The 14424-nt window shown below is 30.2% G+C and overlaps 1 protein-coding gene and 1 pseudogene across 1 annotated transcript; both read left to right on the top strand.

The window, feature by feature from the left end:
• Positions 1-9862: 9862 nt before the first annotated feature.
• Positions 9863-11281, top strand: LOC118047863 (mitogen-activated protein kinase kinase kinase 20). Its single transcript, XM_035057273.2, has one exon. The coding sequence runs from the start codon at positions 9924-9926 to the stop codon at positions 10986-10988; it is 1065 nt and encodes a 354-aa protein (XP_034913164.1). The 5' UTR covers positions 9863-9923; the 3' UTR covers positions 10989-11281.
• A 334-nt stretch (positions 11282-11615) lies between these two features.
• LOC118047835 (mitogen-activated protein kinase kinase kinase 20-like) lies at positions 11616-12329 on the top strand (annotated as a pseudogene).
• The last annotated feature ends 2095 nt before the right edge of the window (positions 12330-14424 follow it).

Genomic DNA, 14424 nt, shown 5'->3' on the forward strand with positions numbered 1-14424 from the left:
TTTTTTCAAACAAATTAAAAATATTTGAATAGAAACATCAAAATATCAAGTTTTTTTCAAAAAAAAAAAAAAGAATATTTGGATAAACGCATCAAAATACAAAGGAAAAAAAATAATAGATGGAAAAAAAAAAATTCACAGTAGTCTTACTCAAAAAGGGGCATAAAAAAAAAAAAAAAAACAGAACGAAAACAAACACCAAACCGTTGCGTTGATTTTTAGACATGTATGTAGCGATTGTTTGGCATTAAAGATCGTTTGAAAATGAGGGTAAATGTGAATTTTTTTAAAAAATAAATTTTGTATTTATTTTTATTAAAATTATTTTTTTATATATTTTGAACAGTTGATAACTTGATATGGTGATTTTTAAAAAATAAAAAATATTATTTTAATATATTTTAACATTAAAAATATTTAAAACAACAACTAAAAGATGTGCAGAGATAAAAGTAATTGGTAAAATGTTAATAACTGTCCCAAAAAGTGTTGTCGAAGCTTTTGATTGAAAATATGATGGGCGGAGTGTTATCAATAATATTACAAAAACAGGCATCCCTTTTTTGAGTATTTAATTTAGAGGAAGTGATAATTGAAAATACAAATTTTCTAAGAAGAACCACATCCAATTAAGGAAATAATTTATTACTATAATATATATATTATATTAATTATATGAATTTTAATAATAATTTATTATTTAATTGAATTATATAAGCTGACATACGCATATAAGTACATTTAAATTAAATAAAAAAGTTATTCTAAAAAAAAAAACCATAAAGCAATTAAGAAGTACATATAATTAAATTTTACAACATATAAGTTATGATATATTATTTTTTTTACTTGATGGTAAAGATATATTTGACTTGGTATTTACGTCAACCAAAATTAAATTCCTCTTTATATATTTCAATGATACACAGAAAGATGCATTCAATTGTTTTTAATGAATTTTATTAAATGTTGAATCAATGAATTTTATAACCTTCTGGGACTAGTTGTATTATGATTATAATAGAATATTTAATTAACAAGTGTTTTTTTTTTTGAAAATATATAAAAATAATATATATTTTTTATTTTTTAAAGTTTATTTTTAACATTAACACATTAATTTTAAAATAAAAACATTATTTTTTTTTTTTCAAAAACACTATTAAATTTTTAGGAGTATAAATACGGTTGCTTTTCAAAATGATTTGTATTTAGAATTGTATCAAAATATGCTTTTTTATTTTTTAAAATTAGTGCATCAAAATGATTTAAAAAAATAAAAAAAAATTAATTTGAAGTAAAAAAATTAAAAAAATTTAATATTTTTTTTTAAAAATACTTTTAAAATATAAAAACAAACTATTTTTAACAGCTTAAAAGTATTTAAATTCTAGCCATTCCTTGTATGGCGGAGGGAGTGGATATATGTGGGGGCTAAGGAGCCCAGTTACAGATAAACTTGATTGAAGCTCTAGTTGCCAGTTAGCCTGGAAATTAGGCCTTGTTTGGATCTCTCTGCTTCTCATAACTTTGGACAAAGGAAGCCCACAATTTATGCTCACCTTTATCGTTTTCTTTTATGGTACGGTACTCTAAAAAAAACTATAGGTAACTTTTTTTATCCAATTCCTTCTGTTTATTATTTTTTCTTTAAAGAAAATTTATATTTTATTTATTTTACAAATAAAAATTTATTTTAAAACAGTTTTAACTAAACATATATTTTTTAAAATCATAACTAAAAAAATATTTTAAAACCATGATAAGAAAAAACCTACCAAAGACACGTAACTATTAAAAAACAAGGATCTTGTCTCCAATAAATTGTTTAGTGTTTTTTCTCTGTTGATCGTTGAAAAGCAAAAACATTGGTGTGGAAGCTACAAGTCAATGCTGTAAGATTGGGTTTCACACCCAGAACCTGAGGCCACCAAGTCAGAGGACAGAAAATCAACCCTTCGTATAGGCACAACTATATTAAGATAATCCCTTAAAATAAATGTCAAGAAACAACCAAGGAGAAGAATAGTAAAAAATAAAATAAATAAATGACCATGAAGCATGAACCTAAATTATCCAGAAGGGCTGTATAACAAAGCCTCGCTTCCTGGAAATTCCATGAAAGGAAAGACCTTTGAGCTTCACCAATGTGAACATCTTTTACTTGTTATTAATGGTGATAAATGTGAACGCTGACTCTTTCTTACTATTTGAATATTATGGACTCTGACTTGATCCTCTCCTCCTGCGAAAGGTCTTCCTTCACGCTCTTCTTCTTCTTCTTCTGTTTTTCAGTAGACTTTTTCTTACTTTTCCATTTAAGTTAAACCCACGAGTGGCTGCGTTTATAACAGTCAATGCTCAAAGTGAAAACAAACATCTCTAAAGGAAGACCCCGTGAATCCATGACGGCGAGCAAGAGTCGCCTCCACGCCATTAAATAATCACCGCCTGGGCCCTCTTGAAGATGCATCGAATCGAAGACTAAAAAGCAAAAACACACAGAAATAACCTTTGGTAAGGCGCAAGGGAGGGCAAAAGCACAGGAGGGGCAATGTTGGCGAGTCAAATCGGAGACGGCTGGCTAGTGGGTCACCGTCACACAACACACCACTTGAAAAAGATGCACGAAAGAATATTAGAAAACACAAAAAAAGAGAGAATATAGTTGGAAATTGATTGATATGGCACACAGTCCTTATGTGGTGGCCTTAGAATTTGCGATGTTTGGTGGGCTTGGACCCCTTCGTTCATGAATTTGACTTGCAAAACGGTGTTACCCCGTCGGCTCAGCTAACGGTTCTACGTATCTGAGCTACCGTGGACTAGTCCACGAAACCGACAACCAAATTCCCATCTTTTCTCCTCACTTTCCACGTGCTCAAATTTGACAATTTGGCGGCGATTCAGATTCTCTTTCAAATTGCCGAATGTTAACTCGATTTTCATGAAAGAAGGCTGCAAAAATCCTTTAATGTTTCTCGTACCATGCACATTTATAACAATCCAAACTGATGAGACCATGTATTAATAATTTAATAAGACTTTTATGAAACATAAATATTGCTTTGTTTTTTTTTTTAGAAAAAAAAAAACAAAATTGATGTTGTCATACCTCATTTTTCAATGTATTTCAAAAACAAAAATTCTTCAAAAAACATTTGTTTGTAATGAAGTTCAATCAATTTTTGTTATTTTTGTTTGTTTTGTTTTGTTTTGTTTTGTTTTGTGTGAGAAGATGGATAAATAAAAGAGAATAACAAGAATTTAGGGAGAAAATAAATAGAGGCTAGAAAGAAAAGGGACTAAATGAGTAGGGACTAAAAACATAATGAAAAAATTGTGCATAAGAGAAAAGGAAAAATAAATAGTAGAATAAAAAAATTAGAAAAAATTGAAAGAGATGCTACATATTAAGAAGATAAAATTTAATTAATTAAAAATCCATAATTAAAAAAAAAAACAATATAAATTACCAAACATTATTTTTTTCATTTTACTTTTTTGTATTTTGTAGAGTAGCCCATACAATATAAATAGAGGAGACACCCAGACATATTCTGACAGATAAATAATAAAAGATGAAGACAAAGATAAAAACAAAACAAAAAAAACTCTTAAAAGACCAACAAAAAAGGAGAGGAGAGGAGCCCAACCAACCAATATAAATAGAAGAGACACCCAAATATATTCTGATAGTAAAAGAATAAAAGATAAAAACGAAGAAAAACTCTTGCAAGACAAAAAGAAAAAAAGAGAGAGCCCAAGCAATAGAAATAAAGGAGACATCTAGTCATATTCTGACTTAAAAATAATAAAATATAGAGACAAAGATAAAAAAAAAAAAGAAAAAAAAGAAAAAACTCTTGCAAGACCAACAAAAAAAAAAGAGAAGCCTATATAACATAAATATAAATGACACCGAAACACATTTTGACAGGCAAAGAATAAAAGACAGACAATAAAAAAAACTTGCAAGACCAACAAAAAAGGAGAGGAGCCCAACCAATATAAATAGAGAAGACACCCAAACATATTCTAACAATAAAAGAATAAAAGACAAAGACAATAAAAAAAATGAGGAAAAACTCTTACAAGATCAACCAAAAAAAGGAGAGGAACCTAGACAATAGAAATAAAGGAGACACTTAGGCATATTTTGACATAAAAAGAATAAAATACAGAGACAAAGATATATATATAAACACTCTTACAAGACTAACAAAAAAGAAGAAAAGCCCATACAATATATACAGAGGAGACACATAGACACATTCTAATAGACAAATAATATAAGACAAAGACAAAGATAATAAAAAAAAGAAGAAAAACTTGCAAGACCAACAAAAAAAGAGAGGAGCCCAGACAATATAAATAAAGGAGACACATAGACATATTCTGACATACAAAAATAAAAGATAGAAACAAAGATAAAGATAAAAACATCTTTTTAATGCCTTAATAGTTTTGGGTTTGGGCTACTTAATCATGACCTCTACCTTATTTTGATTAGCCCTAACCCCTTTTTTATTACTATTTGGCCTCAATATTCAACCTCCAGACTAGTGAACCGACACTTGAAAATTTTAAAATAAAGATTTTGTTGGGCTAATGTTCTTAGAACAACCTTTAAATGTTTTATATGCTCTTCCTTATTTTTACTATGAACTAAAATATCAATGAGAAACATTAACGTATTTCTTTTTAGGAAGGGTTTAAATACCTTTGTCATCTGAAAAGTGGAAGGAGCATTAGTCAGTCCAAAAAACACTACTAAAAACTCATAATGCCCCTAATAAGTTTGAAGACAAACTTGGAAATACCCTTAGACCGCATCCAAATCTAATGTTAATCAAACCTTAAGTCTAGTTTAGAGAAGAACTACGACCCTTGTAGTTCATCTAACAATTCCTCCACTATGGTTATGAGAAACTTATCCTTGACAATTTTCTTATGTAGTGTCTGGTAATTTATAAATATTCTCTATAAACAATCTTATTTCTGTACTAGTACAACTAGGGAACAAAACAGGCTTTGATTAGGCCAAATGATTTTCAATTCTAATAATTCTTTTAATTTTATACTTTTAGTAGTAGAGGAAGTGATAAAGTCTTAAAATAACAAGAGATGAGCCTTCTTTTGGAACTATAGAATAATTATGATTTCTTTTTAGATATAGTCTTTAGGTCTTGCAAATACCTCCCCAAACTACCTTATTAACACCTGAATTGATACCGGTAATTCCTTACTAGATTGAGTCTTGACATCTAAGGCTTATATTTACAATACTACCATCTTGCACTTCTCCTAACCTCTTTTAAAAACTCTAGCCCGCAGTTGATTATCAACTCTTGCATTCCAAAACCTTTAAGTTAAACCTTAAGCTTATTATATTGGAATTCCATGATTAGTTCAGAAAAGTCCCATAAAAAATCCCTAAGGCATTTAACTATAGACTCCTAAAACCATGTTACAACCTGCCAAATGTATCACCAAAGTAAGTGTATAAAAATTAATTCCTTAGATGCTGAAACTAAAACTAAAGCAATTTTCTTCACTCTGGATTTTAGTCTCATCTACTATCTTAATCTCAATAAGCTTGTGTTTTTTAGAATACAACCCTACCTTTCTAGATATTCTTTAATGAATGAAATTATGGGTTTTGTTGCTATCAACCAAAGCTATAATCAACTAATCATTGATCATAACTTTAATTATATAGTCTTAGGATTAGGATTAGGACTACCGATCATAGCATATAAAAAAAACTATATCTTCTTCATTAGATGCCATAATTCTTCTAATTCAATTAATTTTCCCATTATAATTGAGTCTCCTCCTTTATAATCCTCTAATTCTTTGATTAAAAATCATTTTAGGCATCCACTCTTGTGGCCCAAATTCCACTTCTCATTGAATTTGAAATATAAACTCTTATCTCACTTTTCTATCATTAAGGTTAAGGCTATTTTCTAGATTGGTATATTCAATCTTAGATCTTCAATTACTTGGACTATAAGAAAATATTTTCTCTAGGACCCCAACACATTAGGTTTTCAACTCCTACATATAACCATCAATTTATGACCTCGGTCTCCTTCATTTACCGAAACCATGTAATATCCTGCCTCTTCGTATGGAAACTAACCATGAACAATTAATGTTGGAGATTGATTTTATGGTAGTTAAAAAAGACTTATTTGCTTTGTATACCCATCCAACTAGAACATCTATTGAGTTTTGAAAATCCAGTTTGATTATTTTTAATTACATCTGGTCATCTTCTGGTGGATCAACTTCCTGTCTATGATGCTTATTGATCCAGATCATATGGTTATTAGGAGATGATTCTACTGGTCTTCTCCTCTTGCCTTTTTCAATTTGATCGACCTTGGTTTACATGAATTGTAGTTATTGAACCAATCCCTCCAATATTCGCTTGCATGGTTGCTACCACCTTGATTATTTGAGAAACTCTAGTTCCCTCAACAATGGATAGCCTGACTTTAATACTAGTTATAAAGCTCTTAAACAAGTTCCGTGTAGTATGATAAAGAAAATTTATTATAAGAAAATAGAAGATTCTAGGGTGTCATATTTACTCCCATAAAAAATTTTGAAATAATTAATAATTTGTTTTATCTCTCTTTTTTCTCTCTCTAGCCATTAAAATATAGAGCATGGAAGCACTCGCAAATAAATTTTATTCTAAAATATAAAATTTTAAATTTTTACATGAACTAGCTACATAAGTTTTTTTTTTATTGTTATTTAACTTGAGCACACAATTTAAAACAAACTCTAAAAAAGAATAATTAAAAAAATTGATTTGCAAATGAAATGGAAGTGATCAGAGAGTGCTGCAGTTATTCGTATAATTCAAACAAATAAATTCATTTCAATTTTTTTTATTAGAATCGACAATTATATTCAAGACAACAAGCCAAGATATTTATGGTTGTGAGTCAGCACAAGAAGTATCGAGTCATGAAAAAAGATCTTGAATCTGTTCACAAAGAAGTATAAAACGAAACGTTGGAAGATTTGTGAGGGAAACTGTGTCGTATAAAGCAAAGCAAAGCAAAGACATCCCTTGAGAATAGACGGTGACAAATAAATCGTATGGTTGTGCAAAGGACTGCCATTAGGTCGAGCAACCACACACCTAATAAGTTAAGCTCACCTCACTCATCAAACCTAACACTCCAACATAAAGGAATTCCCAACAATTGTGAAAGCCAATTCCACCAATATTCCCCATCACTTCATCTCATCGCATAGATATATTGACAAATTGTGTTGCACACGTATTCATTACGTAGGTTTATTTCGAAACTTGAAGTGATTCTAGACTATCATTTTTTATTATGTTTAGTTTTTTAAAAAGTATTTTTAAAAATATTTTAAAAAATAAACTTTTTTTAACTTTAAATTAATATTTTTTTTTTATTTTTAAATCATTTTAATATACTAATATTAAAAATAAATTTAAAAATATAAAAAAATATATATTATTTTAATATATTTTTAAATAAAAAATATTTTAAAAAATAACCACGATACAATATATTCAATATACTCCCTTGGCTGCCACCGTCATTCATCAACTAATGAATCTAGAAATGTTTTTGTGTGTGTGTGTGTGTGTGAAGCAGGTGATATATATTTGAAGCACGTGAGTCAAGTTTAGGTACTCGGGATCTAGATACCCAAAACGTCGTCCACTGCTTCTCCGAAACAAGATTTTATTGGCGTGTGTAAATAGATTAAAATTAAAATAAATATGGATTGGGTCCCCAAGTCATGGAAACGCGGTGGCAGGCAGCGTTGTCTAATTCTTATAATTGCGTAAAGCGTGACAACATGTGATGCGTAGCTAGGGCTGGTTGCGGTGCGGCAGCAGATCGACCATACAATTCAAACGTGGTATCTCTCTCCACTACATGTTTTGTACTGATTCTTCCAGATTGACGACCACTTGCCCTTTTTTATAATTCAGAATTAGCTTCCTATTTCTATCACGCAGCTGGAATTGAGGTGTGGCTGCAACCTTCTCTTTCTTTTCTTGACATTTATGCCTTCACATGATACCGCAGTCCTCTCTCTCTTGGGAATTTTTCTGATTTTTTTATCCCTTTTACTTTCAAGGAAAGGCAGCCATGGTCCACGACTAGCTAGATATTATCATCATCATATTCCCAACTGACAAATATAAATAATACCGTCCGTCCCAATCCCATGTTGTGCAATTAAGATCCTACAATAACATCTACTAAATTTTTAAATTAAATAAAAACATGGGAGATAGATGAGATATATCCTTTTATACTTCATATATATATATATATATATATATATATATATATATATATATCTTGAAACAATAATACAATATTATCTAAAATATATTTTTGAAAATAATAAGATGCCATGTATACTTTATTTATCTTTCTAGCACAAGAACATAACCAACCTTCTAGTATAAAAGCCATTAATTCGAGTTGGAACTACAGAAATTAAAGAGGATTTACTTCTTCATTACTAATCCCAAGTAATTAATAAGATTTGAATCCGATTTCATACATGTATTCCATTGGTTTTGAGTTAAAGAAAAATATTATTATATAGCCTATTATGAAAACAATTCTTTTTGGCGTTTTAATCATTGGAAGAATCTGATTTTTTTTTTTATTTAAAATAAAAAACAATGCTTTTTAACTCATTACAGGCACCAAAAAATTCAATTTTTTTTTTGTTTTGGATCGTTTTGATATATTAATATCAAAAATAATTTTTAAAAATAATGTTATTTAATACATTTTAATAAAAAAAACACTTTAAAAAACAACCATAACCCCATTTCAAAACAGACAAACACATGACATAACAGTTTGTAAACTTAAAATCTTTCCCAAGCATATGGGACAATTAATATTTTGCCAGTGTAACATGCAATATTATCTTTGATTGAACGCCAGGAAACAATATTCTTACTTCCTCCACATGTTACGAACAACATAAATGACCTGTTAATAATTTTGAACGAATTGAATTTGTTCTGTGTCAGTAGAGGTTTCTTTTCTTAATAAATAGGTAATTGTTGCAAAATATATATTCTCTCCTCGTATTTAAAAACTCCCAAAAAAAAAATCTAACAGAAGGATCTAGTCTCTTTATTAGTTCTTATGAAAAAATTAATTACACTAATACAATTAATATCGTATTGTTTGACTAGCATATGCGAGTAGAGTAAAATATTATTGAAAAGAAAGTATATATGAAATCATAGACAATAACTAGTAATTAAAAAAAAAATATTATTAGTGATTTGTATTTTATCAGCAATATAATTACCGATTGGATTTTATATTATTACCGATTGATTTATATTATTTTTTATCAGTAAATATCACTGTAATTTATTAATAATATTTGTTTTTTTATTATATCTATTAAAATTTTATAATTTTTTTTTTTATAATGAAAAAAATAAATTGGAATATGCGAACTTATATTTTTAAGAAAAGTTATTAATTCAAGTATTTTTTATATAGTTTTAAAAAATAGGTGTTGAATTTTTTCATGTTAGATTAATAGGAAATCAACCTATAAATTATATAAGTTAAAAATTGAGGTTTTACATATGGCATGTAATTGAGACATAGACATAGTGGCGAGCCTAGCACATCCTGTGTCCAAACTTTTGTTATCTGTAGCTTTTCTTTTTTCGAGAACCCAATTTGTGAATATTATTATATTGGATCGTGTTCAAAAAGAAAATTATTATATTGGGTCCAAAAATTATGACCTAGCAATCCGTTTCCACTTTAGAAAACTCCCTATATAAACCACCGTTTCTCCTTTTCCTTTTCTCACACTACATGGTTTTCAATTTTTTTCTCTTCTCCAAACGCTAAACGAGCATGGAGTGGGTAAGAGGAGGCTGCCTTGGCTATGGCAGCTCATCCACGGTCCACCTTGCAACCACCAAAAAGTCGTCTTCTTCTTCATATCCTGCAGTGATGGCAGTGAAGTCCTGCAACCAATCAGACACCACCTTGCTCAAGAACGAGAGGGAGATTTTTAATGAAATTGGCTTCTGTCCAGAAATCATCCAATGTTTCGGCGACTGTCAAACTGTAGAAGAAGACAACGAACATTTATACAATTTGCTGTTGGAGTATGCTAAAGGAGGCAGCTTGGCTTACCAGCTCAAGAAATCTGGTGGTTGCCTGCAAGAAAGTGATGTCAAAGACTACACAAGATCGATACTGAAAGGTCTGCGCCATATTCACTCAAAAGGGTTTGTTCACTGTGACATGAAGCTTGATAATATGTTGTTGTTCGAGAATGGTGAAGTGAAGATTGCAGATTTTGGGCTGGCAAAGAAAGCAGGGGAGAAACAGGGAAGAGTTGAAATTAGAGGGACTCCTCTTTATATGGCACCTGAATCAGTCAACAACAATGAATACGAGTCGGGGGTTGATATTTGGGCTCTTGGCTGTGCTATTGTTGAGATGGTGACCGGGAAGCCTGCGTGGAATAGTAAGCCAGGAGCCAATATGTTTGTGTTGCTGATCAGAATTGGAGAAGGAGATGAATTGCCAATCATTCCTGAAGAACTGTCCCAAGAAGGCAAAGATTTTTTGTCAAAGTGTTTTGTTAAAGATCCTTCACAAAGATGGACGGCTGACATGCTCTTGGAACATCCTTTCGTTGCTGACCAAGTTAAAGAAACTGTTCCATTCAAAGAAGAAAGCGAGGAATTATTATCAACGTCACCAAGATGCCATTTTGATTTCTCAGAGTGGGTTTCTATTCAATCATTCTCGCCAATATCAGAGGTTTGGTCTGATGGGAAACTGGAATCAATATTTCCTTCATTACATTCCTCTTGTTTGGCTTCACCTCCGGATAGAATCCGGCAGCTAACTGGTGATCGGAGTTGCAATTGGTGTGATTCTGGGTGCTGGATCACGATTAGATGAGGCAGAGCTGGAACAGAGACCAAAGATTCAATCAACTGGGGAGATATATTCTCTTTACCTTCTTAAGTTATATCCAGCCATTGAGATTCCATTGATTTTTTATGTATATACCCCACCCCCAAAAAAAAAAAAAATTATGTACATGAGTAGAACATTGAGCAGAGATTTGTTTTTAGCAGACTGATTTTTAGCTTATGAAACAGTCATGATTGGTGGCTTAGTACAGAGCATCATTTTTGTATTTGAAATACAGGTCAATTACATTTCTTTTCCATGAAAGTTGATCTTTTCAATCTGTCACTGTTATATATCCATTTTTTAATCTGTTTCTAGAATTTGTGGCACAAAACAGTGCAGCACATGATGGATTTGATTTCATTATTAAATCAAGTATTATACCTGTATATTGTAATACACAATAAGAAAATACAATAAAATATCAGGTATATATACAAAATTAATCTTAAAATGATGTATAAGAATCAAGTCTACAAGTAAAAAACTTAAAAAATTAAACATAAGAGAAGATGTTGAAACTTAATACAAAAATATAGCATATTTTTAAGAACATAGCACATGTTGAAACTTATTTTGATTTTTCCCCTGTAATGAATTCTCTGTATAAACATGTCCTGTGTAACAATTTTATAATGATCGGACCACGTTTATTATTTCTTCAATTAATCTTGATTGTCTACTTCATTGATTCTTTACTCTCGAGAACGAGAAGGAAGTTCTCAAGGAACTTGGTTATTCTCCACATATCATCCAATGCTTCGGTGACAGTCACTGTTGAAGAAAACAACGAGCGTCTATACAATTTGCTGTTGAAGTACGCTCAAGGAGGCAGTTTGTCACACAAACTAAGAAGTTTGGTGGTTGGTCTGTGACATGAAGCTTGATAACATGGTGTTGTTCGAGAATGGTGAAGTGAAGATTGCAGATCTTGGGCTGGCAAAGAAAGCAGGGGAGAAACAGGAAGGAGTTGAAATTAGGAGGACTCCTCTTTATATGGCACCTGAATCAGTCGAAAACATTGAATACAAGTCAGGGGTTGATACTTGGGCTCTCGGATGTGCTTTTTAGTGAGATGGTGACTGGGAAGCCTGCGTGCAATTGTAAGCCAGGAACCTCCATGTTTGTGTTGCTGATCAGAATTGGAGAAGGAGATGAGATGCCAATCATACCTGAAGAATTGTCCCAAGAAGGCAAAGATTTTTTGTCAAGGATCCGACACAAAGATGGACTGCTGAGATGTTTTTGGAACATCCTTTTGTTGCTGATCAACGGAAAGACACTGCTCCATTGAGAGAAGAAGAAGGTCCATTCTCTTATTATTAATTTTCTTATCAACATGGGTGTACGTTATCTTGAATAATTCCATAAGTCCTGAAGTTAATAATTATATAAGTTTTTAATAACCCTGAAATTTATAAAATTTAAACTGATAATTTTTTTAAAAATAAATTTCCAAATCTAACCAATTAAGATATATGTAGGTGTTCGGTTAATTTATACGTATTTTAATTAATTATATAAATTTTAAAATTAATAATTATATAATTTTTTAATAATTCTGATGTTTATAAAACTTTAACAACTGATCTGTAAAAAATCAATTCAAGATATGTAAAACTCTTAGAATTCTAAACAATTTCTTATTTGTTTTTACAGGCGGTGGCATAAATCACTGCACATGATCAGGGGAGCATCCGCCATCCTGCATTTGACAGCGTTTGTTGAAGACTTCTGTCACAACAACCAACATTGGAGTTCAAGAATTTTAAGTTCTTTAACCCATTTAACCTTTTCAGAAAGAAAAGAATGACTAACTGATATTTATAAGTTTTTTTAGATTTTCCCAGCTATGCTTTTTATTTTAAATATGAGTGGTTGTTAGATAAAAAAGTTACATAAATATAATATTAGAGTTACCACTCTAAACATAACAATTTTTCTTTGCTAAATAAAAATTTAAAAGAATTTTTATAGGTAATTTATGTAAATTATTATTGGAGATTGAACAATTAAACAATTTGTGGTATGTGACAACCCAACTTTTAAAAAATCATTCAAAACCTATAAATTCTTAAACAACTCTAAATCTATTTAATATAATTAATTCTAGAAAATTCTAAATAATTTTATTTTATTTAATTTCAATACATATATCATATTTAAAAACCAAACACCATCTAAATCACGACAGTCAGTCCATAACCGACAGCTTCTGTTGAAGACTTTTGTCACAACAACCACCATTTTAGTTCAAGAATTTGAAGTTCTTAACCATTTCAGAAGAAAGAAAAGAATGGCCACCTGGTATTAACCGCTACCACGTTAGACTCATCCTAACAGATGATTAAGAAAGACGATATGATGGGGATCGTCTAGCTGAATGATAGATCATATCTCTCCCTTGAAATTTGAAACTTGAGAGCATTTGCTTTATATAAATAATTATTTATTTAGGGCACCGTCAGAATCAACATCATCATGGGATATATAATACTATCCTTAAAATCACCATTTAATTATTAATCACGTGGTTAATGAGTGATGATTAAGAAAAGAGTGTTAAATTAATCTTAAATGGCATGCACGTTTATAATGCAGGCTGTCCATAATCCAAGCTTTTTAAGCAAATTTCACGTTTAAGATTTGATGCAACAATTCTCTTCTTGTCGTTAGTCTATCACGAGTTTGGTCCCAAAAATATTCCAAATTTTACACGAGGGAGAATGTACCCATCGCCATTGATGTGAACAGCGCTAAGAAGGATGCAAGAACATACAGTAATTGCTATGCCATTTCTACTTAGTTTTTGGGAAGTACAACTGGAATATTGTAGCTGCTTATTTGGATCTTGCAAAACATGGAAGAAATGGGTATACATTTCATTTCAATTAGGGTTTAAAATGAAAAAAGGATTTTTGATGGTGTTTGAAGTTACCGGTAATAGTTTGTTTTTTCAATGTTTTTCGTTTTAGAAATGTATTTAAAAATAAGGGCATAAAAATAATAATAAAAAACTTAAGAAATAATTTTTTTTAAAAAAAAATAATACAATTTTCTTTAAAATTAAAGTGATTCTCTTTTGAAGAATGGATTTCTTCTTCTCTTTTAGGCCTAAACTAAAAAAATGGCCTGGATATCATATGGGTGACAGAAGTTCGAAGCAATTTAACCAGGCTTGGGCCTAACAATTTATGGCCGAAGCACAACAATATATGGTTTATATATTTTTTAGTTTTTTTTTTTTTTCAAAATAGACTGCCATTTCATTTTCCAATTTTTTTAAAAAAATATAGAAATATAAAAAATAAATAATTTAATTTAATTTATATAAAATATTTTAAAAAAATTTAACTCATGGATAAAATTGTATCCACATCATGTGAATTTATATTTTTGATGACAAATAAGTTAATTGTTT

This window comes from Populus alba, chromosome 7 (genome assembly GCF_005239225.2).
Source record: "Populus alba chromosome 7, ASM523922v2, whole genome shotgun sequence".
Lineage (NCBI taxonomy): Eukaryota > Viridiplantae > Streptophyta > Magnoliopsida > Malpighiales > Salicaceae > Populus > Populus alba.